Source organism: Rhinoraja longicauda, chromosome 2 (genome assembly GCF_053455715.1).
Source record: "Rhinoraja longicauda isolate Sanriku21f chromosome 2, sRhiLon1.1, whole genome shotgun sequence".
NCBI lineage: Eukaryota > Metazoa > Chordata > Chondrichthyes > Rajiformes > Arhynchobatidae > Rhinoraja > Rhinoraja longicauda.
Window position 1 is genome coordinate 110,835,358 of NC_135954.1, and position 26,299 is coordinate 110,861,656.

Below are 26,299 nucleotides of genomic sequence, written 5' to 3' on the forward strand. Positions count from 1 at the left end.
ACCCCAACATTGGGAACATGTTTCCTGCCTCTAACGTGTCCAACCCCTTAATAATCATACGTTTCGATAAGATCCCCTCTCATCCTTCTAAATTCCAGTGTATACAAACCTAGTCACTCCAGTCTTTCAACATATGACAGTCCCGCCATTCCGGGAATTAACCTAGTAAACCTATGCTGCACGCCCTCAATAGCAAGAATATCCTTCTCAAATTTGGAGACCAAAACTGCACACAGTACTCCAGGTGCGGTCTCACTAGGGCCCTGTACAACTGCAGAAGGACCTCTTTGCTCCTAAGAAGGACTTCTTGCTCCTAAGGGGTGAGGGGAGGGGAGGGGAGGAGGGGAGGGGATGGGATGGGATGGGAGGGGATGGGAGGGGAGGGGAGGGGAGGGGAGGGGAGGGGAGGGGAGGGGAGGGGAGGGGAGGGGAGGGGAGGGGAGGGGAGGGGAGGGGAGGGGGAGGGGAGGGGAGGGGAGGGGGAAGGGGGAGGGGAAGCGGGAGGGGAGGGGATGGGAGGGCAGGGGGGGAGGGGATGGGAGGGCAGGGGGGGAGGGGATGGGAGGGCAGGGGGGGAGGGAAGGGATGGGAGGGGATGGGAGGAGAGGGCAAGGGAGGGGAGGGCAGGGGAAGAGGGGAGGGGATGGGAGGGCAGGGGAGGGGAGGGGAAGGGGGAGGGGAGGGGATGGAGGGCAGGGGGGGAGGGGAAGGGATGGGAGGGGATGGGAGGAGAGGGCAAGGGAGGGGAGGGCAGGGGAGGGGAGGGGATGGGAGGGCAGGGGAGGGGAAGGAGGCAGGGGAGGGGAGGGTGTGAGGGTGACAGCACAGACTGACAACATCGCTCCTATGACCAAAACTGAACACGATACTCTAAAGACAGACACAAAATGCTGGAGTAACTCAGCAGGACAGGCAGCATCTCAGGAGAGAAGGAATGGGTGACGTTTCGGGTCGAGACCCTTCTTCAGACTGATGTCAGGAGAGGGGGCGGTACAAAGATAGGATGTAGTTGGAGACGGGAAGACTAGTGGGAGAACTGGGAAGGGAGGGGATAGAGAGGGAAAGCAGGGACTACCTGAAGTTAGAGAAGTCAATGTTCATACCCTGGGGTGTAAACTACCCAAGCGAAAAATGAGGTGCTGTTCCTCCAATTTGCGCTGGGCCTCACTCTGACAATGGAGGAGGCCCAGGACAGAAGGGTCAGATTGGGAATGGGAGGGGAGTTGAAGTGCTGAGCACCGGGAGATCAGGTTGGTGAGTCAGACTGAGCGGAGGTGTTCAGCGAAACGAAGTAGAGTCTCGACCCGAAACGTCACCCATTCCTTCTCTCCCGAGATGCTGCCTGACCCGCTGAGTTACTCCAGCACTTTACTGTACGATACGATAGAACTTTATTTATCCCAGGAGGGAAATTGATCTGCCAACAGTCATAAAAACACAACAAGACACATGAAACATGAAATTAAAGTGACGAATGGAAAGGATTGGGGATGAGCAAAGATTGGGGGGGATGGGTGGTGGGAGGGGAGTCAGTCTACCTCACGACAGAAGGGGGAGGAGCTGTACAGTTTGATAGCCACAGGGAAGAAGGATCTCCTGTGGCGTTCTGTGCTGCATCTCGGTGGGACCAGTCTGTTGCTGAAGGTGCTCCTCACCAGGGCCGTTTTTACATCATTATGGGCCCCGGGGCAAAGCAGTGTACTGGGGCCCCTACCGTTACTCTCTCCCCACCCCCCTTTCCCTACCAGCCCCCCCCTGTCGTGCCGGCGAAAACCACTTACCGAAAAGCACTTAGCGATGGACTTAGGGTGCTACATTGTTGCGAAAAGCACTTACAGATCGCTGTGAGAAGCACTTAGGACCGAAAATGTTGCGAAAAAAGCACTTATTGAACCTACATTTTTAAAGTAGTATTTATTTATTGCAAGTCACTTAACATACACAGATCAGCATGGGGCCCCTATGCTCGTGGGGCCCCGGGCAAGTGCCCATCAGGCCCATGCGTTAAGACGGCCCTGCTCCTCAGGTTGACCAGTGTGTCATGGAGGGGGTGGAGCTGTATTGTCCAGGATGCTCTGCAGTTTGAGGAGCATCTTCCCCTCCAAGACCACCTCCCATGAATCCAACTCCACTCCAAGGATGGAGCCAGCCTTCCTGATGAGTTTGTTGATCCTGTTGGCATCCACAGCCTTCGCCTTGTTGTCCCAGCACACGGCAGCTAAGAATACGGCACTGGCTACCACCAATTGGTTGAATCGTGACAGGACCTTTTTTCAGCATCTGAAGAAGGGTCTCGACCCGAAACGTCACCTATTCTTTTTCTCCAGAGATGCTGCCTGACTCGCTGAGTTACTCCAGCACTTTGTGTCTATCTTCGGTGTAAACCAGCATCTGCAGTTCCTTCCACAAGACACCCTAAAACGTTGCCTTGCGAACATGGTGTACAACTGTAACATGGCCTCCTGACTTCCATGTGGCGGAGATGCTGGTTTTACACCGTGTACACGTGACAATAATGGGTGGCACGGTGCCGCAGCGGGTAGAGCTGCTGCCTTACAGTATCAGAGACGCGGGTTTGATCCCGACTACGGGTGCTGTCCGTACGGAGTTTGTACGCTCACCCCCGTGACCTGCGTGGGATTTTCTCCGGGTGCTCCGGTTTCCTCCCACACTCCAAAGGCGTGCAGGTTTGTAGGTTAATTGGCTTCGGTATAAATGTAAATTGTCCCCAGTGTGTTGGGTTGTGTTAGTGTGCGGGTGCGGACCTAAGATACTAGAGGAGCAAGATAGACCACTCGACCCTAAAAACCGTAGTATGTCACGACGCCATTTTAGTAGGCAGAAACCTGCAGAAACATTTAAAAAGAAAAATAACAAACATCTGTGAATTGATAGATGAGGTATATTCTGCATTGTAATGGTATCATCACACATACTGTTCCCCCAAAACACTGATTACACTGCGAGAGGCGGGTTTTGCCTACTAAAATGGCCCCTTTGCGTACTACACTTCAGTATAGGCGATTTCAACGGAGTGGTCCATCTTGTTCCTCTAGTATCTTTAGATTTTAGATTTAGAGAAACAGCGCAGAAACAGGCCCTTCGGCCCACCGGGTCCGCGCCGACCAGCGATCCCCGCACATTAACACTATCCTACACCCACTCGGGACAATTTTTACATTTACCAAGCAATTAACCTACAAACCCGTACGTCTTTGGAATGTGGGAGGAAACCGAAGATCTCGGAGAAAACCCACGCAGGTCACGGGGAGAACGTACAAACTCCGTACAGACGGCGCCCGTAGTCAGGATCGAACCTGAGTCTCCGGCGCTGCATTCGCTGTAAGGCAGCAACTCTACCGCTGCGCCAACGCGCCACTTTGGTGCAGGCCCGGTGGGCCGAAGGGCCTGTTTCCGCGTTGTATCTCTAAACTAAACTAAACTAAACTAATAAACCTAGAGCAGGTGGGACTGGTATGGATAGTGGCGTCGCGTGGGGCCGAAGGGCCTGTCTGTGACTCATGCTGTTCCTGGTGGTGCTGCCTCGGTCTAACGTCCACACCTTCTCCATCCGCAGGTGGCCATCAAGATCATCCCCATCTCCCAGGGACTGCAGCAGCATTCTCGACGGTGCCTCTCCCGCGAGATCAGTGCCCTACACAGTACCTACAAACACCCCAATGTGGTAGGGATACGCACACGCAATCACCCACACACACACACCACACACGCACACCACACACACGCACGCACCACACACCACACACACACACCACACACCACACACACACACGCACGCACCACACACCACACACACACACACGCACACCACACACACGCACACCACACACACGCACGCACCACACACCACACACCACACACCACACACACACCACACACCACACACACACCACACACACACGCACGCACCACACACCACACACACGCACACCACACACACGCACCACACCCGCACACATGCTCACAAGCACACCAGGGGACACCCCAGGGAGGGGTGTGGGGAGGATGGGGGAGGGGGTGTGGGGAGTGAGGAGGGATGGGGACAGGGAGGAGGATGGGGACAGGGAGGTGGTGTGTGGAGGGTGGGAGTGGGTGTGGGGACAGAGGTGGGGGGGGGGGGGGGGGACCGGCCCTTCTGTGACACTGCCTCTCCCGCAGATCCAGCTGTTTGAGAGTTTCCGCTCGCCGAGCCGCCTGTACCTGGTGCTGGAGCTGGCGTCCCGGGGCGACTTGCTGGAACACATCAACCGGGGGGCGGACAGGGCCCGGGCCCTGGGCCTGCAGGAGGCCGAGGCCCAGCACATGTTCCAGCAGCTGGTGGGAGCCGTCAGCCACTGCCACAGCAAGCACATCGCACACAGGTACCCACAGCCCAGCAGAACCCAACACATCCCAGCAGAACCAAGCAAATCCCAGCAGAACCCAGCACATCCCAGCTGAACCCAGAACATCCCAGCAGAACCCAGCACACTCCATCAGAACCCAACAAGGCCCAGCACAAGCCCAGCACATCCCAACACAGGACCAGCACATCCCAACACAGGACCAGTGCATCCCAACACAGGACCAGTGCATCCCAACACAGGGCCAGCACATCCCAACACAGGACCAGTGCATCCCAACACAGGACCAGCACAGACCCAGCATATCCCAACACAGGACCAGCACAGGCCCAGCGATTCCCAACACAGGACCAGTGCATCCCAACACAGGACCAGCACATCCCAGCACACGCCCAGCATATCCCAACACAGGACTAGCACAGGCCAGCACAGGCCCAGCACACACCAACACAGGACCAGCACAGGCCCAGCACATCCCAGCACAGGCCAGAACATCCCAGCACAGGCCTAGCACATCCCAACACAGGACCAGCACAGGCCCAGTACATCCCAGCACAGGCCAGAACATCCCAGCACAGGCCTAGCACATCCCAACACAGGACCAGCACAGGCCCAGCACATCCCAACACAGGACCAGCACAGGCCCAGCACATCCCAGCACAGGCCAGAACATCCCAGCACAGGCCCAGCACATCCCAACACAGGACCAGCACAGGCCCAGTACATCCCAGCACAGGCCCAGCACATCCCAACACATCCCAGCACATCCCAGCACATCCCAGCACAGGCACAGCACATCCCAACACAGGACCAGCACATCCCAGCACATGCCAGTGCATCCCAGCACAGGCCCAGCACATCCCTCACATGCCAGCACATGTGTAGAAGAATGAGGGGGGACCTCATTGAAACAAACCGAATATGAAAGGCTTGGATAGAGTGGATGTGGAGAGGACGTTTCCACTAGTGGGAGAGTCTAGGACTAGAGCTCATAGCCTCAGAATTAAAGGACGTTCTTTTAGGAAGGAGATGTGGGGACATTTCTTTAGTCAGAGGGTGGTGAATCTGTGGAATTCTTTGCCACAGAAGGCTGTGGAGACCAAGTCAGTGGACATTTTTATGGCAGAGATAGATTCTTGATTAGTACGGGTGTCAGGGATTATGGGGAGAAGGCAGGAGAATGGGGTTAGGAGGGAGAGATACTATAGATCGGCTATGATTGAATGGCGGAGTAGACTTGATGGGCCGAATGGCCTAATTCTACTCCTATTCCTTATGACTTTATGATCCCAGCACAGGCCGATGCCAGTACAGGGCCAGATCCCAACACAGGCCCATCAGATCCTCACTCACCTCATCCCTGCAGATCACCCCACCCTGCATACCACATGATCACCCATGATCACAATGAATGGCGGTGCTGGCTCGAAGGGCCAAATGGCCTCCTCTTATTGCGCACCTATTTTCCATATTTCTATGTTCCATCTCCGCAGATTCCACCTCTGCTCATCATATCGTATCCCAGCAGATCCCCGCAGAGGGAGTGCATCCCAGCAGACACCACATTCCCCACCCCAGTATGTACTTACACACACACACACACACACACACAACACATCCCAGTACAAACCCACAGCCCACAAGGTCCATGTCTGCCTTCTACACATTCCGTACCTGTGTGAAGAAGGGTCTCGACCCGAAACGTCACCCATTCCTTCTCTCCAGAGATGCTGCCTGTCCCGCTGAGTTACTCCAGCATTTTGTGTCTGTCTTCTGTACCTGTGGTATGTCTGTGTCTGACCCCATGTGGTGGAGTGTGTGACGGGGCGGTGTAGAGAGAGCTTCACTCTGTGTGGGAGTGTGTGACGGGGCAGTGTGGAGGGAGCTTCACTCTGTGCCTGGCCCCTTTTCTTCAATGCAAAATGCCTTTATTCAATTCAACACAAATACAGAGTAGTAACACGATCAAAGGCTGCCCGTATTGGCAGTTTACAGTCAAACAGTTATCAAATTAAAATATTGTCATCTTTATCTACAATGCACTCGACCCCCCGCGGCGACCAGCCCCCACGGAAGGCCTCCAGCGTCCCCGTGGGCACCGCGTGTTCCCTCTCCAGGGGCACGCGAGCACGGAATAGGTCCGGAAGAGGGGCGGGCAGCCGACTCTGGTGTGACCATCGACTGCCCGCTGCCTGGGCCCGCGAATGGCCTTCGTGGCCAGGCCCAGGAGCAGACCGACAGGGAAATCCCACCCTCCCGACCGGCCCTCCCCACTCCCAGCCCTCTGCCTTCTGCCCAAACACCAACATCGTGGGACTAAAATGCAGCCAAAACTTGAGGAGCCGCCCCTTCAGATACTCCTCGTACAGGGGCTGCAACCTCTCGCACCCCGAACACACGTGGAACGCCTCGCTGCAGAATTAACAGGCGGCTGACGAGTCTGTGACACTCCACAGCTCTGTGCGACACTCTCCAACCCAGGTCCCCGATGTAATGGGGGGGGGGGGGACTCCATTATGAAGAGACCTCCACTGGGGACCAACTGTGTCTGATCCTTTTTTTTTTACAAATACTTTATTCCAAAACAAAAACAAATATCCAAAGTAGTAACGCGATCAGATCAAAAGCTGCCACCCGTATCGGCAGTTTACAAACAAAACAGTTGACAGATTAGAATTCCGCCAACGTTATCAATAATACACTCGACCTCCCGCGGCGACCAGCGTTCACGGAAGGCCTCCAGCGTCCCCGTGGACACCGCGTGTTCCCTCTCCAGGGACACGCGAGCACGGACGTAGGCCCGGAACAGGGGTAGGCAGCCGACACTGGGAGTGTGTGACGGGGCGGTGCGGAGGGAGCTTCACTCTGTGTGGGAGTGTGTGACGGGGCAGTGTAGAGGGAGCTTCACTCTGTGTCTGACCCTGGGGAGTGTGTGACAGGACTGTGTAGAGGGAGCTTCACTCTGTGTGGGAGTGTGTGACAGGACTGTGTAGAGGGAGCTTCACTCTGTGTCTGACCGGTCGGTCCAATGGACAAATTCTAACTCCTGATGTGAAAGAACTTTGATGCCTGGTGTCTCAAGTCTTGGTTTGAAGTGTGTGGACTTTAGTGTAACTTGTGTTGAAAACTCTTCTACGCAGAGATCTGAAGTGTGAAAACATTCTGCTGGATGACAAGGGACACATTAAGCTGACAGGTGAGATGATTCTACTATCTAGGAGCTATTCTGCTGGAGGAACTCAGTGCGTCAGGCAGCATCCGTGGAGAGAAGGGACAGGCAATGTTTTGGGTCGGGACCTATCTTCATGATGTCATGGCGACGGAGCGGAGTTTGTACGTTCTCCCCGTGACCTGCGTGGGTTTTCTCCGTGATCTCCGGTTTACTCCCGCACTCCAAAGACCTCCAAGTTAATTGGCCTGGTGTAACTGTAAACGATCCCCAGTGTGTGTCAGGGTCCCACAGTGTTAATGTGCGGAGATCACTGGTCGGTGTGGACTTTAATCAAAACTGAGCTAAACGAAACCACACTGGTTGGGAGAAAGCTGGGGGGGGGGGAGAGAAAGCTGGAAAAGAGAGGTAGTACCAGGGCAAATTTGGGGTGATAAATGGGAACGTGGTCACCAGCAAAAATGGGGGATTAGGGGAGGGCACCAGTTAATGGGGAATTAGGGGAGGGCACCAGTAAATGGGGAATTAGGGGAGGGCAACGGTAAATGGGGGAATTAGGGGAGGGCACCGGTAAATGGGGGAATTAGTGGAGGGCACCAGTACATGGGGGATTTAGGGGAGGGCACCAGTAAATGGGGGAATTAGTGGAGGGCACCAGTAAATGGGGAATTAGGGGAGGGCACCAGTAAATGGGGGAATTAGGGGAGCGCACCAGTAAATGGGGAATTAGGGGAGGGGGAAAAGTAAATCTTTTGATCTCTGTCCCACCCTCTGCCAATCTTACCCCACCTGTACCCACCCATCACTTGCCAGAATTTGTCTTGCTCCTACTCACCCACCACAATCAGCCTGAGGGAGCGTCCCCACCTTCTCCAGAGATGCTGCCTGACCCGCCGAGTTACTCCAGCACATTGCGCTTTTTAGAATCTACGCATCCTCAGCTTACGATGGGGCTACGTTCGGAGAAACCCATCGCAAACCGAAGTGCATTGTAATTGCGCGCGATCACGTGTCCGGAAGCGAGCGGCGGCTTGCCACGGGCCGCTGCCGTTTGCACCATCGCAAAGTCAAACTAGCGCAAGTCGAAGCATCGTAAGCCGGGGAACACCTGCATTGTGATGCACAGCTGGTACAGCCTCTGCCTCAGCACCTGAGACCTAGCAGGTTCGATGCTGACATTGGGTGCTGTCTTGTGTGGAGTTTGCATGTTCTTCCCATGACCACGTGGCTTTCCTCCGGGTGCTCCAGCCTTCTCCCACATCCAGGGCCGTTTTTACAGCATTATGGGCCCCCGGGCAAAGCAGTGCACTGGGGCCCCCACCGTTACTCTCCCCCACCCCCCTTTCCCTACCAGCCCCCCCCCCCCCCCCCCCCCCCCGTCGTGCCGGCGAAAAGCACTTACCGAAAAGCACTTAGCGATGGACTTAGGGTGCTACATTGTTGCGAAAAGCACTTACAGATCGCTGTGAGAAGCACTTAGTGACCGAAAATGTTGCGAAAAAAGCACTTATTGAACCTACATTTTTAAAGTAGTATTTATTTATTGCAAGTCACTTAACATACACAGATCAGCATGGGGCCCCTATGCTCGTGGCCCCCCGGGCAAGTGCCCATCAGGCCCATGCGTTAAGACGGCCCTGCCCACATCCCAAAGACGTGCGGGTTTGAAGGCTAATCGTCCCTCTGCCACATTACCTCCGGTATGTGGGGAGTGGATGGGAAAGTGGGACAACATAGAACTAGTGTGAGAGGGTGACTGAGGTGGACCTGGTGGGTCGAAGGTCTTGTTTCCACCCAGTATCTTTCCTTTTAGTTTAGTTTAGTTTGCTGCCAGTGAAAAGCTTTTGTTGCGTGCTAACCAGTCAGCAGAAAGACAAGACATGATTACGGCCGAACCATTCATCGTGCACAGATATATGATAAAGGGATTAACATGAATAATGTTTAGTGCTAGATAAAGCCAGTAAAGCCCGATCAAAGATAGCCCGAGGATCTGCAATGAGGTAGATAGTAGTTCAGCACTTCTCTCTGGTTGTGGTAGGATAATTCAGTTGCCTGATAACAGCTGGGAAGAAACTGTCCCTGACTTCTATACCTTTTTGCCCAAAGATACTAGAGGAGCAAGATGGACCACTCCATTGAAATCGCCTATACTGAAGTGTAGTACGCAAAGGAGCCATTTTAGTAGGCAAAACCCGCCGTTCGTTATGCCTCTCGCAGTGTAATCAGTGTTTTGGGGGAACAGTATGTGTGATGATACCATTAAATTGCAAAATATATCTCATCCATCAATTCACAGATTTCTGTTATTTTTCTTTTTAAATGTTTCTGCAAGTTTCTGCCTACTAAAATGGCGCCGTGACATACTACGGTTTTTAGGGTCGAGTGGTCTATCTTGCTCCTCTAGTATCTTTACTTTTGCCTGATGGGAGAGGGGAAGCAGAGGGAGTGGCCGGGGTGCGTCTGGTCCTTGATTATGCCTGTGGCCTTGCCGAGGCAGCGTGAGGTGTAGATGGAGGCGATGGAAGGGAGGCTGGTTTGTGCGATGGTCAATGTACCGAGCATTGTGTTTACAGGTCTGTTGAGCTGCAGCAAGTAAGGATTTAATTGTCCCATGAGTTGCTGCCTCACAGCGCCGGAGACCCGGGTTCCATCCCGACTACGGGCGCCGTCTGTACGGAGTTTGTGCGTTCTCCCCGTGACCTGCGTGGGTTTTCTCCCAGATCTTCGGTTTCCTCCCACACTCCAAAGACGTGCAGGTTTGCAGGTTAATTGGGCTCGGCATAAATGCAAGTTGTCCCCAGTGTGTGCAGGGTTAGGGTTAATGTGCGGGGATCGCTTGGCGGCCTGTTTCCGCGCTGCATCTCTAAACTAAAAACTGAAGACAACTAAACACTGTTGACTCTTGACTAGACTTTGGGCTCGCCAGCAGAAGCAACAAGGACAGTCTGATGAGCACCTTCTGCGGCTCCATGCCCTACACCGCCCCCGAGATCCTGCAGGGGCAGAGATACAGAGGGGATCACGCTGACATCTGGAGCATGTAAGTGAAGTGACCCTCACCCTCACTGGCCACAGCTCAGCCTCTGCCCCTCAGCTCCCACACTCCGCCCTTCCTCCCCACGTCACAACGAGATCCACACCTTGCAGCTGTACAAAACCTCCAAATGTAGTCTAGACTCATTCTAAAAAAGCTGCATCGTGGCTTCCTGACTCTTACAACCCCTGCCCTGCCCTGACTGACGAAGGCAAGCATACCACACTACTGGTCTTCTTTACCACTCTACTGGTGTGGTCACTATCAGGGAGTTATGGACTTGGACACCAAGACCCCTCTCTCTGCTCGTGCTGTTAAGTGTCTTGCCATTAATTCCACTTGCACAGTATTGGCACTTTCAGGGAGTTCTGGACTCAAGTGAGTGTCATTAATTGCCATTAATTGTATATTTTCCCCTCACATTCAACCTCCCAAAGTGCAACACCTCACACCTGCCTGACCTGCCGAGTTCCTCCTGCTCCTGGGCCCTGTGTGGGTGTAGGAACTGCAGACGCTGGTTTAAACCGAAGATAGACACAGAAACCTGGAGTAACTCAGCTGGACAGGCAGCATCTCTGGAGAGAAGGAATGGGTGACGTTCCGGGTCGAGACCCTTCTTCAGACAATGGGGGTTGATCAGACCAGCTCCCCCGATGGTCAGTGGTAACTCGATAGGCTGATGGGTCTGTTGACAGCCTGTATGAATTCATGGGTGCAGGAGAATGGGCCTCCCAGCGAGTCAATGGGCTGAATGGCCTTCCTTGCAATCCGGGGTGAGTTCTGCCCCCCCCTTCCTCGCACCACTCAGGCCATGGACCTGTCGCCCGCCAGCCTCATGGCTCCGCGTTGTCGGCATTGCTTCATCTGTGGATCATTGTTTCCCACACAGGGGCATCATCCTCTACGCCATGGTGGCCGGAAAACTCCCCTTCAACGAGTTGCAGCCGTGCAAACTGCTGGAGGCCATCAAAGGTGGCATGCTCTTCCATGACCGCCTCTCACTGGGTAAGTCTAATTGAGTATAGAAGTTGGGAGGTCATGTTGCATTTGCATTGAGTATAGAAGTTGGGAGGTCATGTTGCATTGAGTGTAGAGGTTGGGAGGTCATGTTGCAGTTGCATTGAGTATAGAAGTTGGGAGGTCATGTTGCATTGAGTGCAGAAGTTGGGAGGTCATGTTGCATTGAGTGTAGAAGTTGGGAGGTCATGTTGCAGTTGTATTGAGTATAGAAGTTGGGAGGTCATGTTGCATTGAGTGTAGAAGTTGGGAGGTCATGTTGCATTTGCATTGAGTATAGAAGTTGGGAGGTCATGTTGCATTGAGTGTAGAAGTTGGGAGGTCATGTTGCATTGAGTGTAGAAGTTGGGAGGTCATGTTGCATTGAGTGTACAGGTTGGGAGGTCATGTTGTATTGAGTGTAGAAGTTGTGAGGTCATGTTGCATTTGTATTGAATATAGAAGTTGGGAGGTCATGTTGCAGTTGTATTGAGTATAGGGTGTTGACATGGATAGAAAATTGGTTGGCAGACAGGAAGCAAAGAGTAGGAGTAAACGGGTCCTTTTCAGAATGGCAGGCAGTGGCGAGTGGAATGCCGCAAGGCTCGGTGTTGGGGCCGCAACTGTTTACCATATATATTAATGATTTGGAAGAGGGAATTAGAAGCAACACTAGCAAGTTTGACACAAAGCTGGGTGGCAGTGTAAACCGTGAAGAGGATGTTAGGAGGTTGCAGGGTGACCTGGACAGGTTGAGTGAGTGGGCAGATGTGTGGCAGATGCAGTATAATGTAGATAAATGTGAGGTTATCCACTTTGGCGGCAAAAACAAGGAGGCAGATTATTATCTCAATGGTGTTAGGTTAGGTAAGGGGGAGGTGCAGCGAGACCTGGGTGTCCTTGTACACCAGTCACTGAAAGTTGGCGTGCAGGTACAGCAGGCAGTGAAGAAAGCTAATGGAATGTTGGCCTTCATAACGAGAGATTTCAGTATAGGAGTAAAGAGGTTCTTCTGCAGTTGTATAGGGCCCTGGTAAGACCACATCTGGAGTATTGTGTACAGTTTTGGTCTCCTAATTTGAGGAAGGACATCCTTGTAATTGAGGCAGTGCAGCGTAGGTTCACGAGGTTAATCCCTGGGATGGCAGGAATGTCTTATGAGGAAAGATTGAAAAGACTAGGCTTGTATTCACTGGAGTTTAGAACGATGAGAGGGGATCTTATAGAAACATATAAAATTATAAAAGGTCTGGACAAGCTAGATGCAGGAAAAATGTTGCCAATTTTGGGCGAGTCCAGAACCAGGGGACACTGTCTTAGAATAAAGGGGAGGCCATTTAAAACTGAGGTAAGAAGGACCTTTTTCACCCAGAGAGTTGTGAATTTGTGGAATTCTCTGCCACAGAGGGCAGTGGAAGCCAAATCACTGGATGGATTTAAGAGATAGAGCACGAGGGGCTAGTGGAATCAAGGGATAGGGGAGAAGGCAGGCACGAGTTATTGATTGGGGACGATCAGCCATGATCACAATAAATGGCGGAGCTGGCTCGAAGGGCCTAATGGCCTCTTCCTGCACCTATTTTCTATGTTTCTATGGTACAGAGATTTACGAGGATGTTGCCAGGACCAGCAGGCCTGAGCTATAGGGAGAGGTTGAGCAGGCTGGGACTCTATTCCTTGGAGCGCAGGAGGATGAGGGGTGATCTTATAGAGGTGTATAAAATTATGTGAGGAATAGATTGGGTGGATGCACAGAGTCTGTTGCCCAGAGTGGATGAATTGAGGACCAGAGGACATAGGTTTAAGGTGAAGGGGAAAAGATTTAATAGGAATATGAGGGGTACCTTTTCACACAAAGGGTGGTGGGTGAATGGAACTAGCTGCCAGAGGAGGTTGTTGAGACTATCCCATCGTTTAAGAAACAGTTAGACAGGTACATGGATAGGACAGGTTTGGAGGGATATGGACCAAGTGCAGGCAGGTGGGACTAGTGTAGCTGGGACATGTTGGTCGGTGTGGGCAAGCTGGGATGAAGGGGCTGTTTCCACACTGTATCACTCTATGACTTTAAGTCCATCCTGCCCTCCCTCCCCTCCAGCAGTGGAAGGTCAAGGTGGTGCAGCGGGTAGAGCTGCTGCCTTACAGCACTACAGACCTGGGTTTGATCCGACTCCCTAGAAATCTCACCTATTGTCTGAAGAAGGGTCTCGACCCAAAACGTCACCGATCCCTCCTCTCCAAGAGATGCTGCCTGATCCAGCTTTTTATGTCTACCTATTTATCCGATATAGCTCTGCCTTCAACACCACAATCCCATTTTAACTCTTCTCCAAAGTCCGAGATCTAGGAATCAGCTTCCCCCCTAAACCTAAACATAAGGAACTTAGAAATGTTGCTTTATTATTGTCACATGTACCGTGGTACAGTGAAAAGATTTGTTTTGCATATTTTTCGATCAGGTCGGATAATACTGTACATAAATGCACAATCTCTTGTACAATAGGTAGAGCAATGGGGAAGATACAGAGTTCTCAGTGTTGTAGTTAGTGCATCAGTTCCACAGACAAAAGTCCAATGTCCTAGAGGTGAATCGGACAGTACGCTAGCGTATGGAAGGACCGTTTAGAAGCCTGATAACAGCGGGGGGAAAGCTGTTCCTGAGTCTGGTGGTGCATGCTGTCAAGCCAGGGCCGTTTTTACAGCATTATGGGCCCCCGGGCAAAGCAGTGTATTGGGGCCCCCACCGTTACTCTCCCCCACCCCCCCTTTCCCTACCAGCCCCCCCCTGTCGTGCCGGCGAAAAGCACTTACCGAAAAGCACTTAGTGATGGACTTAGGGTGCCACATTGTTGCGAAAAGCACTTACAGATCACTGTGAGAAGCACTTAGGGACCGAAAATGTTGCGAAAAAAGCACTTATTGAACCTACATTTTTAAAGTAGTATTTATTTATTGCAAGTCACTTAACATACACAGATCAGCATGGGGCCCCTGTGCTCGTGGGGCCCCGGGCAAGTGCCCATCAGGCCCATGCGTTAAGACGGCCCTGTGTCAAGCTTCTGTACTTTCTGCCAGACAGGAGCAGAGAGAAGGAGGAATGGAACCGGGGTGGTGGGACAAGTCTGATTATGTTGGCTGCTTTCGAAACCGGGGCAGCGTGAAGCGTGGATGGAGTGGATGGTGGGGAGTCTGGTCTGTGTGATGGACTGGGCTACATCCACAACTCCCCGCAATTTCTTGGGCAGAGCTGTTCCCAACCAAGCTGTGAAGCAACCCGACAATATATTTTGTTATGGTGCATCTGTAGAAGTTTGTAAGAGTCACCGGAGACACCCTTGAGTCTTCATCACGAAATTTAATTCACCCTCGACTAAATTTTCTTGTTTTTTGGTAATTTTTGTCTTATTCTCCCTTGTGTTTAAGTTTCTATATATGAAGCCATTCACCCTTCATGCACTCCTCTAGTTCCATTCACCCTTGGGTAAATGATGGTTGATGCACACTTGGTGGGCTGAAGGGCCTGTTTCCGTGCGGTATCTCCAAAGTAAACTGAGTCGACTCCAACACTCCCAAGTGGGATCTGAGCTGTTTCCTTTCCTCCCGTGCCCAAGCCTGCCAGGATCTCATCAATAAGATGCTCCAGTGGAAGCCTTCATCCCGCCTGGTCCTCAGTGACATCCTGGCCCATCCCTGGATGTTCCCAGCCGCCTCCATCCTCTTCCAGAAGGTCAGACTCCTCTCGGCTCGAACGCCGCAGAGGAAACCAGAGAAAGAGGCGGCCGACAAAGGTAAGCGTGACTCCACCTTCACCGCCCGTCACACGCACCGTTCCCACATCCCAAGGTTTCAGTTTAGTCTGTTGTCACATGTACCTAGGGCTGCCAACTTTCTCACTCCCAAATAAGGGACAAAAGATGACGTCACAGCCCGCGCCTCACCCAGCCAGCGGCTACATGCTCCCGCTCCACCAATGGCGGCCGCCCGGGCCGGGAGGCGGGTTGCTATGCAACCTCCTTTAGGCAAACGCATTCGGCCCCGCTCCCCGAACACACTCCGTTAGCCTGCAGTGTCCGGGCCTACAGGGGCCCCTGGGCTTGCAGTGTCCGGACCTACAGTGTCCAGGCCTACAGTGCCCCCCAGGCCTAAGGGCGGCACGGTGGCGCAGCGGTAGAGTTGCTGCCTTACAGCGAATGCAGCGCCGGAGACTCAGGTTTGATCCTGTCTACGGGCGCCGTCTGTACGGAGTTTGTACGTTTTCCCCGTGACCTGCGTGGGTTTTCTCCGAGATCTTCGGTTTCCTCACACACTTCAAAGACGTGCAGGTATGTAGGTTAATTGGCTGGGCAAATGTTTTAAAAAAATTGTCCCTAGTGTGTGTAGGATAGTGTTAGTGTGCGGGGATCGCTGGTCGGCGCGGACCCGGTGGGCCGAAGGGCATGTTTCTGCGCTGTATCTCTAAATCTAAAACGGGACAAGGGCGGTCCCATGTGGGACAAACCAATTTAGCCCAAAATACGGGATGTCCCGGCTAATACGGGACAGTTGGCAACCCTACATGTACCGAGGTACAGTGAAAAGCTTTTGTTGCATGCCCCAGTGCGGGTTTGTAGGTTAATCAAACTGTGTAAGTTGCCCCTTGTGTGCAGGGAGTGGATGAGAATATGTTCTAACATGGAACTAACTAGTGTGAACGGGTGATCGATGGTCAGCATGGGCTCGGTGGGCCGAAGGGCCTGTTTCCATGCTGCATCTCTCTAAACTAAACTCGGGTTCGATCCCAACAAGGAAGTCACATTGCAGCTTTATAAAACTCTTGGGAGTATTGTGAACAGTTCTGGTACAAGATCGATCTGGAGCCTTTGGAAAGGGTGCAGACAAATTTTACCAGAATACTGCCTGGGTTAGCGAAAAGGAAAATGCATAAGGAACTGCAGATGCTGGTTTACAAAAAAAAATCCCACAAAGTTCTGGAGGAACTCCATAGGCATTAATTACAGGGAGAGGTAGGACACACTTTATTATTCTTTGAATTGTCAAAGAGGTTGAGGGGAGACCTGATAGAAGTTTATAAAATGATGGCATTGATAGAGTGGGCAGCCAGAAACCTTTTCCCCACGATGTAAATGTCAGAGACCAGAGGGCATAGCTGTAAATGGCCCACGGTGTGTCTGGGGTAAGGTTGCCAACTGTCCCGTATTAGCCGGGACACCCCGTATTTTGGGCTAAATTGGTTTGTCCCGTATGGAACCGCCCTTGTCCCTGTATTAGGCCAAGGGGGCGCTGTAGGCCCGGACAGTGTAGGCCCGGACAGTGTAGGCCCGGACAGTGTAGGCCCGGACAGTGTAGGCCCGGACAGTGTAGGCCCGGACAGTGTAGGCCCGGACAGTGTAGGCCCGGACAGTGTAGGCCCGGACAGTGTAGGCCCGGACAGTGTAGGCCCGGACAGTGTAGGCCCGGACAGTGTAGGTCCGGACAGTGTAAGTCCGGACACTTTAGGCCCGGGCGCTGCCTACCGGAGGTTGCGTAGCAACCCACCTCCCGGCCCAGGCGGCCGCCATTGGTGGAGCGGGAGCACGTGGCCGCTGGCTGGGTGAGGCCACGTGGGGCGGTGACATCACCTTGTCCCTTATTTGGGAGTGAGATAGTTGGCACCCCTAGTCTGGGCAGAGTTGTTTCGGGATGTGGGGAAAAAAAATGATATTTTAGTTTTAGAGACACCACATGGAAACAGGCTCTTCGGCCCACCAAATCCACATCGATCACCTGTTCACCCTAGTTCTATGTTATCCCACGATTGCATTCAGTCCCTACACACTAGGGGCGATATACAGAGGACCAATTGCAAATCCGCACGCCTTCGGGATATCGGAGGAAACCGGAGGAAACCCACGCGGTCACAGAGAGAACGTGCAACCTCCACTTACAGACAGCACCCGAGGTCAAGATCAAACTCGGGTCTCTAGCGCCGCGAGGCAGCGGCTCAGCCATCTGTGCCAACCTCTTCTTGCGGCCTTGGGCACTCACCACACCAAGCTGTGATGCATCACAAGTTATAGCCCATCGAGTCTACTCCGCCATTCAATCATGGCTGATCTCTGCCTCCTAATCCCATTTTCCTGTCTTCTCCCCATAACTCCCGACACCCGTTCTAATCAAGAATATGTCTATCTCTGCCTTAAAAATATCCACTGACTTGGCCTCCACAGCCCTCTGTGACAATGCGTTCCACAGTTTCACCACCCTCCTCACCTCCTTTCTAAAAGAGCATCCCGTAAAGATTCTTTCCAAGGGAGATATCGGTAACAGCCCTTGGATTCATGCCGAATTTCCTTCATGGCCTGGGAAGGTGTTAGTCCTGAGGTGTATGTAGTTTGGAGGGATTGTTCCCATTTCCTAATGGAATATTGAACAGTACAACACAATGGTGTAGCACAGTGGCGTAACGGTAGACTTGCTGTCTCACTGCACCAGAGGCCCGGGTTCCATCCTGACCACGGGTGCGGTCTGTACGGAGTTTGTACGTTCTCCCCGTGACCTGCCTGGGTTTTCTCCGGGTGCTCCGGTTTCGTCCCGCATCCCAAAGACGTACAGACTTGGAGGTTAATTGGCTTTGGTAAAAAATTGTAAATTGTCCTTAGTGTGTAGGATGGTGGTAGTGTACGGGGATCGCTGGTCGGCGCACACCACGGTGGACCGAAGGGCTTTTACTGCGCTGTACCTCTAAAGTCTAAAGAGCAGGCCCTTCAGCCCACATTGTCTGTGCTGACCAGTGTTGTGGGATTATATCAGCGTTTAAGAAACAGTTAGACAGGTACATGGATAGGACAGGTTTGGAGGGATATGGACCAAACGTGGGCAGGTGGGACTAGTGTAGCTGGGACATGCTGGCCGGTGTGGGCAAGTTGGGCCAAAGGACCTGTTTCCACACTGTATCACTCTATGACACTATGAAGGGCCTGTTTCCACACTGTATCACTCTATGACACTATGAAGGGCCTGTTTCCACACTGTATCACTCTATGAAGGGCCTGTTTCCATGCTATATCACTATGACTCTATGAAGGGCCTGTTTCCATGCTATATCACTCTATGACTCTATGAAGGGCGTGTTTCACTCTGTATCACTCTATGACTATGAAGGGCCTGTTTCCACACTGTATCACTCTATGGTGGGGGATTTGGGAGCTGATTGGACAGGTGAGGCTGGGATGGAGGGTGGAGGAGAGCGCGACAGTGACCGATGTCTTCTCGTTGCAGGGGAGAGCCCACCCACGGGTGGTGGCCCAAGGGGCAAGAAGGTCATCATCGTCTGTGGATCTGCCGCGGTTGGCCTGAAGGAGTGGTCGCCGGGGAAGGGCTCCCATCAGCGGCCCGCTCCTGCCCGCCAGACCCAACTCTTCACCCGCCTGCCCAGGCCCCCGCTCGCCCCCAAACCCGCCCGTCCCGGCACCCGCAAGAGGCCAGTCTCCGCCTGCGAGCCGGGCGGCGGTGGTCTGGGCAGGAAGACCCTGGGGGGCACCCAAGGGCGGTCCCGCTGCCTGCAGCCCTCCCGCACGGCCCACCGCCTCGCCCCCCTTCCCGATTACCTGCCCCCTCAGCTGAAGGGTTGCTAGGGCATCGTCCCCCCCCCCCCCCCCGCCCTCACCCCCTCCCATCTCCCCACCAACCCCCTCTGTTATATGGACCCCAAATTCTTGTATCAAGAGACGTTGACCAATAAAAGCCGCAAGTGGCAAGCAGTCAGTGTGCCGGGTCTGGATCTTCATTCTGAGCCGTACGATAGAACTTTATGTATTGATCTGCCAACAGTCATACAACACAAGAGGCATGAAATTAAAGTGACGAGCGGGAAGGATTGGGGTTGTGCAAAGATTGGAGGGGGAGAACAGTCAGTCTACCCCCACGACAGAAGGGGGAGGAGACAATAGACAATAGATGCAGGGGTAGGCCATTCGGCCCCTCGAGCCAGCACCACCATTCAATCATATCATATCATATATATACAGCCGGAAACAGGCCTTTTCGGCCCACCAAGTCCGTGCCGCCCAGTGATCCCCTCGCATTAACACTATCCTACACCCACTAGGGACAATTTTTACATTTACCCAGCCAATTAACCCACATACCTGTACGTCTTTGGAGTGTGGGAGGAAACCGAAGATCTCGGAGAAAACCCACGCAGGTCACGGGGAGAACGTACAAACTCCTTACAGTGCAGCACCCGTAGTCAGGATCGAACCTGAGTCGACGGCGCTGCATTCGCTCTAAAGCGGCAACTCTACCGCTGCGCTACCGTGCCGCCCAATGTGATCATGGCTGATCATTCTCAATCAGTACCCCGTTCCTGCCTTCTCCTCATACCCCCTGACTCCGCTATCCTTAAGAGCTATCTAGCTCTCTCTTGAATGCATTCAGAGAATTGGCCTCCACTGCCTTCTGAGGCAGAGAATTGTACAGTTTGATAGCCACAGGGAAGAAGGATCTCCTGTGGCGTTCTGTGCTGCATCTCGGTGGAACCAGTCTGTTGCTGAAGGTGCTCCTCAGGTTGACCTAGTGTGTCATGGAGGGGGTGAGCTGCATTGTCCAAGATGCTCCGCAGTTTGAGGAGCATGGTACGGGGATGGTAACAGGCCCTTCGGTCCGTCGGGTCAAGCCTGGTCCAGTTTAATGTCACGTGCACAAGTGCGGTGAGGTCTTGGTCGCAGCATCATCGCAGGTACAAAGACTCAGCCAAACACACAAAGACATACGATGTAGAAACAAGGAACTGCGGATGCTGGTTTTCAACAAAAAAAAGACACAGTGTGCTGGAGTAACTCAGAGGGTCAGACAGCATCTCTGGAGGACATGCAAAGGCAACGTTTCGGGTCGGGACCCTTCTTCAGACCTTCTTCTGAAGAGGAGTCTCGATCCAAAACATTACCTACCAACGTTCTCCAGAGATGCTGCCTGACCCCCTGGGTTATTCCAGCACTTTGTGTCTTTTTACACAAAAATGTAAATGACACAGAAAATTTCCAAAAGATGAAAAAATAAGACATTAGTGCCAAACACAATTAGAAAGCTGCTGTGGAGGTCAAGTTATTAGATATTTTTAAGGGCTAGATGAACAAATTCTTTGTTAGTAAGGGTGTCAAGGGTTATGGGGAGGAGGGAGAATGGGGTTGAGAGGGATAGATCAGCCACGATTGAATGGCAGAGTAGACGTGACGGGCCGAATGGCCAAATTCTGCTTCGATCACTTAGGAAAACAAGTCCATGGTCATGCAAGAGGGAGTGTGTAGTGTTCCACAGCAGGGGTAGGATTAGGGTTGTGCAGGTTGGTTCAAAAACCTGATGGTTGTAGGACAGTAGCTATTCCTGAACCTGGTGGTGTGTGACTTCAGGCTTCTGTACAGCAGCGCAGCGGTAGAGTTGCTGCCTTACAGCGCTTGCAGCACCAGAGACCCGGGTTTGTTCCCGGCTACGGGTGCTTGTCTGTAGTTTGTTCGTTCGTTCTCCCCAGGACCGCGTGGGTTTACTCTTGAGGTCTTCGGTGTCCTCCCACACTCCAAAGACGTACAGGTTTGTAAGTTTATTGGCTTGGCATGAGTGTAAATTGTCCCTAGTGTGTGTAGGCTTGTGTTAATGTGCTGCTCGGTGTGGGCCGAAGGGCCTGTTTCCGCGCTGTATCTCTAAACTAAGTAGCAGCGAGAAGGGAGCATGGGGATCCTTGATGATAGACGCCACCTTCTTGAAGTAGCGCCTGGTGTCGATGCTATCGATGGAGGGGAGGACTGTGCCCGTGATGAAGGGGTGAAGACTGAAGTAAGGCTTCGACCCGCAACATCGCTGATTCATGGTCTCCGCGGATGCTGAGTTTCTCCAGTACTTTGTGTCTTTGTTGAAGATTCCAGCAGCTGCAGTTCCTTGCACTTGCGAATGTCGGAGTTGGTACAGCCCATACACACGATCAAACGTTTGGGAGACCGGTGGGATGGATTTGCCAACCATTGTAGACATCTTACATAGAAAATAGGTGCAGGAGGAGGCCATTTGGCCCTTCGAGCCAGCACCACCATTCATTGTGTAAGAAAATAACTGCAGATGCTGGTACAAATCGAAGGTATTTATTCACAAAATGCTGGAGTAACTCAGCAGGTCAGGCAGCATCTCAGGAGAGAAGGAATGGGCGACGTTTCGGGTCGAGACCCTTCTTCAGACTGTGATCATGGCTGATCATCCACAATCAGTAACCCGTGCCTGCCTTCTCCCCATACCCCTTGGTACCACTAGCCCCTAGAGCTCTATCTAACTCTCTTTTAAATTCATCCAGTGAATTGGCCTCCACTGCCCTCTGTGGCAGAGAATTCCACAAATTCGCAACACTCCGGGTGAAAAGGTTTTTTTCTCATCTCAGTTTTAGATGGCCTCCCCTTTATTCTTAGACTGTGGCCCCTGGTTCTGGACTCCCCCAACATTGGGAACATTTATCCTGCATCTAGCTTATCCAGTCCTTTTATAATTTTATACGTCTCTATGAGATCCCCTCTCATCCTTCTAAACTCCAGTGAATACAAGCCCAGTTTTTCCAATCTTTCCTCATATGACAGTCCCGCCATCCCGGGGATTAACCTCGGGAACCTACTCTGCACTGCCTCAATAGCAAGGATGTCCTTCCTCAAATTAGGAGACCAAAACTGCAGGTGCGGTCTCACCAGGGCCCTGTACAACTGCAGAAGGACATCTTTACTCTTATATCTTCCGTCCTGTGGGAACTCAGCTCACACCAACATCACATCTTGCAGAGATATCTGAATGAGTGAGTTAAACACCTTGCATGTTGCCCTTGGTTGGTCTATACTTGTTATGAATTCCTCTGGGTGCTCAGGTTTACTCCCACATCACAAAGAGCAAAGGTGCGGGTTTGTGGGTTCACTCTCTCTTCCTCAGTGATCCTCAACACAGGCACACCTCAGGGCTGTGTGCTCAGTCCTCTCCTGTACTCCCTGTTCACGCACGACGGTACTGCTAAGCACAGCTCAAACAGCATCCTAAAGTTTGCTGACGACACGACCATCTTGGGCCTCATCACAGACAACAATGAGACGGCCTACAGAGAGGAGGTAAAGGCACTAAACAGCTGGTGCCAGGAAAATAACCTCTCTCTCAATGTCAGCAAAACTAAAGAGATGATGGTGGACTACAGGAGACAGCAGGGGAGTGGACACCTCCCCATCCACATCGGTGATGCTGAGGTTGAAAGGGTCAGCAGCTTTAAGTTCCTCGGTGTGCACATCACTGAGGACCTTTCCTGGACACTGCACACGGACACAATAACAAAGAAGGCCCACCAGCGGCTCTTTTTCCTGAGAAGATTGAGGAAGTTTGGCATGAACGCCAGCATCCTCTCAAACTTCTACAGACGCACCATCGAGAGCCTGCTGACGGACTGCATTACAGTCTGGTACGGGAACTGTTCTTCCCACAGCCACAAATCACTACAGAGAGTGGTGAAGACAGCACAGCACATCACTGGCAACTGTCTCCCGGCCACTCAGGACATTTTCTACCGGCGGTGCCTGCAGAAGGCACGCAGCATCATCAAGGACCACAGCCACCCAGCACGCAGGCTGTTCTCCTTGTTACCGTCAGGCAGACGATACAGGAGTATGGCTGCGCATACCACCAGACTTAAGAACAGTTTCTACCATCAGGCCATCAGGCTTCTGAACTCATAAACACAATAGACAATAGGTGCAGGAGGAGGCCATTCAGCCCTTCGAGCCAGCACCGCCATTCAATGTGATCATGGCTGATCACTCTCAATCAGTACCCCGTTCCTGCCTTCTCCCCATACCCCCTCACTCTGCTATCCTTAAGACCTCTATCCAGCTCTCTCTTGAAAGCATCCAACGAACTGGCCTCCACGGCCTTCTGAGGCAGAGAATTCCACACCTTCGCCACTCTCTGACTGAAAAAGTTCTTCCTCATCTCCGTTCTAAATGGCCTACCCCTTATTCTTAAACTGTGGCCCCTTGTTCTGGACTCCCCCAACATTGGGAACATGTTTCCTGCCTCTAATGTGTCCAATCCCCTAATTATCTTATATGTTTCAATAAGATCCCACCTCATCCTTCTAAATTCCAGTGTATACAAGCCTAATTGCTCCAGCCTTTCAACATACGACAGTCCCGCCATTCCGGGAATTAACCTAGTGAACCTACGCTGCACATTTCACATCATATATGTTGATTATTTTTAATATTGTCTTTTTACCTATTTTTAATATTGTTTTTTTACCTTACTAATGTCATTAAAAAAAAAATCTTATTTATCCTTGGAATATTACTGCTGAGGTGACCCGTTGTCTTGTCAAATACATTTCATTGTACCATTGACCCTGTGCCAATCTACATATGACAAATAAAATTATTATTATTATTATTATAAATTGCCCCCAGTGTAGGGTAAGAACTTGGGACAAACAGACCCAAGTGTGAATGGGTGATGGATGGTCGGCATGCACATGGTTGGCCACAGGGCCTGTTTCCATGCTGTCTTTCAATCAAAGCCTCGTAAAGCAACGTGATTGAAGGCAATGGAGCTTGGAAAGTATTTTATTTACAGCATTCATTGGACAGGGCATTGAGTACAGGAGTTAGGACGTTGTGTTACAGCTGCACAAGGCATTGGTGAGACCACACTTGGCGTATTCTGCACTGTTCGTTCTGTAGTATGACCACACAAAGACTGTCATAGAGTCATACGGCACGGAAACAGGCCACTCGGCCCAACTCATCCATGCCGACCAAGGTGTCCCAACAAGCTAGAGCAGTGTTTCTCAACCGGGGCTCCCCGGAATGCTAGGGTTCGGCTAGAGGTCGCTAGGGGCTCCAAGAGAAAACGCCACGTCTATACGGCGCCAGTGTGAAACGGCCTTTAGTGGTCAGTGGACAGGAGTTGTACGTGACAGATTTGTGCATCATCACACGTGACTCACTCGCGTACAGACGCATGCACGGTCTCCATCCGTCCTGTCTGTGCTTCCTGGCGTGCAGGTACAGCCCCTCACTCACTCACATTATTTTGTCATTTTTGCCCATCATTTAGGGATGTTGTATGAATTTAAAAATGTAAGTATGTTTATGTTTATTTTTGTTTGTGTTGTTTTCTCTCTCTCTCCTCTAAGGTTAGTTCTTCTGTTTGCCTTTATTTGCTTCCGTTTTATTTATTTAAGTGTTATTTATTAAGTTATTTATCTTCTTTTTTACATTTTTTGCTTTTTGAGGTCTCTTGAACAAGCAGTTTGATTTCAGTTATTTTTTCAACAAAACCTGAGAAAAACGTTAAAGTCATTTTTTGCTTAAACCAGTTATCAGAAAAATATATCATGTTTGCCTGATGAACTTAATGTTTATGAAAGAGAAAGATTAATAAAGGCTGAGGGCTGACCGTGTAGAGCTTTTTACAATCATGACAGGCGTGGAAAAGGTGAAATCTTCCCCGTGGATTGTCCACCTTGTCGTGGTGGGGAACCTTGTGTGGTCCTGAGATCCTGAGAGCGATGCCGTCTGGAGCCAGGCTCCTGGTAGGGTCACCCATGGCGGTAAGGTCGAGGGGGAGGTCCCTGACAAAGAGCAATCCAACCAAGACCTCAACGGTGGAACAGGCGGAGGATGATGATGGCTGACTTTAGTGGAGCGTCACAACGGCTGGGAAGGCGGATGGATGAAGGCTGCAGCAGAAAAGGGTCCCCGGTCGTCTTGGACTCCATGCCACTGGATCCTGACCCAGATCTGTCAAGGACCGTGTGACAATAGACAGTAGGTGCAGGAGTAGGCCATTCGGCCCTTTGAGCCAGCACCGCCATTCAATGTGATCATGGCTGATCATTCTCAATCAGTACCCTGTTCCTGCCTTCTCCCCATATCCCCTGACTCCGCTATCCTTAAGTGGCTGTCTGTGCACCAGTCTCCCCACGTTAAACAAAGTCACGCACAGGCGTCCTCTAAGGACAGGACCGTCATACTCGTTTCGAGTGACCGCCGATAGAAAAGGTGAATGGCCAGTCTTTCTCCCCCCCAGGCTAAGGGATCCTAAAACTAGAAGGCACTGGTTTAGGTTGAGAGGGTTAAGATTTAGAGGGCACGTTTTTCACCCAGTGGATGGTGTCTGGTACAGAGGAAGTAAATGACGCAGGTACAATGACAACTTTAGGCCTTGGAGGTGCAACTCGGAAACAGGTCCTTCGGCCCACCGAGTCTGTGCCGACCAGCGGTCATCCTGTACGCTAGCATCCTACACACCAGGGGCAATTTTCAATTTACAATTAAATTAAAAACCTGCACGTCTTTGGAGTGTGGGAGGAAACTGGAGCACCCGGAGAAAACCCACGTGGCCACGGGGAGAACATACAAACTCTGCCCAGACAGCACCCGTGGTCAGGATCAAACCCGGGTCTCTGGCGCTGTGAGGCAGCAACTCTGCCGCTGTGCCACCGACCGGGCTGCCTTCAACGTTGAAAAGTCATTTGGAAAGGTACATGGATAGGAACATAAAAAAGGTACGTGGATTAGACAAGCTAGATGCAGGAAAAATGTTCCCAATGTTGGGGGAGTCCAGAACCAGGGGCCACAGTCTAAGAATAAAGGGGAGGCCATTTAAAACTGAGGTGAGAAGAAACTTTTTCCACCCAGAGAGTTGTGAATTTGTGGAATTCTCTGCCACAGAAGGCAGTGGAGGCCAATTCAC

General features: G+C 52.0%; 1 protein-coding gene across 1 annotated transcript; it reads left to right on the top strand.

The window, feature by feature from the left end:
• The first annotated feature begins 2,436 nt into the window (after positions 1–2,436).
• On the top strand, positions 2,437–19,179 carry LOC144607292 (testis-specific serine/threonine-protein kinase 5-like). The gene is made up of 8 exons (XM_078424029.1): positions 2,437–2,457; positions 3,578–3,685; positions 4,180–4,382; positions 7,505–7,560; positions 10,447–10,576; positions 11,460–11,575; positions 15,178–15,354; positions 18,824–19,179. The coding sequence occupies exons 1-8, from the start codon at positions 2,437–2,439 to the stop codon at positions 19,177–19,179; spliced, it is 1,167 nt and encodes a 388-aa protein (XP_078280155.1).
• The last annotated feature ends 7,120 nt before the right edge of the window (positions 19,180–26,299 follow it).

Coding starts and splice junctions, on each gene's coding strand:
- LOC144607292 (XM_078424029.1), top strand. CDS start 2,437: ATGGTGTACAACTGTAACATG. Junction 2,458..3,577: donor TGGTGTACAACTGTAACATG/GCCTCCTGACTT, acceptor CTCCATCCGCAG/GTGGCCATCAAGATCATCCC. Junction 11,576..15,177: donor CCATGACCGCCTCTCACTGG/GTAAGTCTAATT, acceptor CCCGTGCCCAAG/CCTGCCAGGATCTCATCAAT.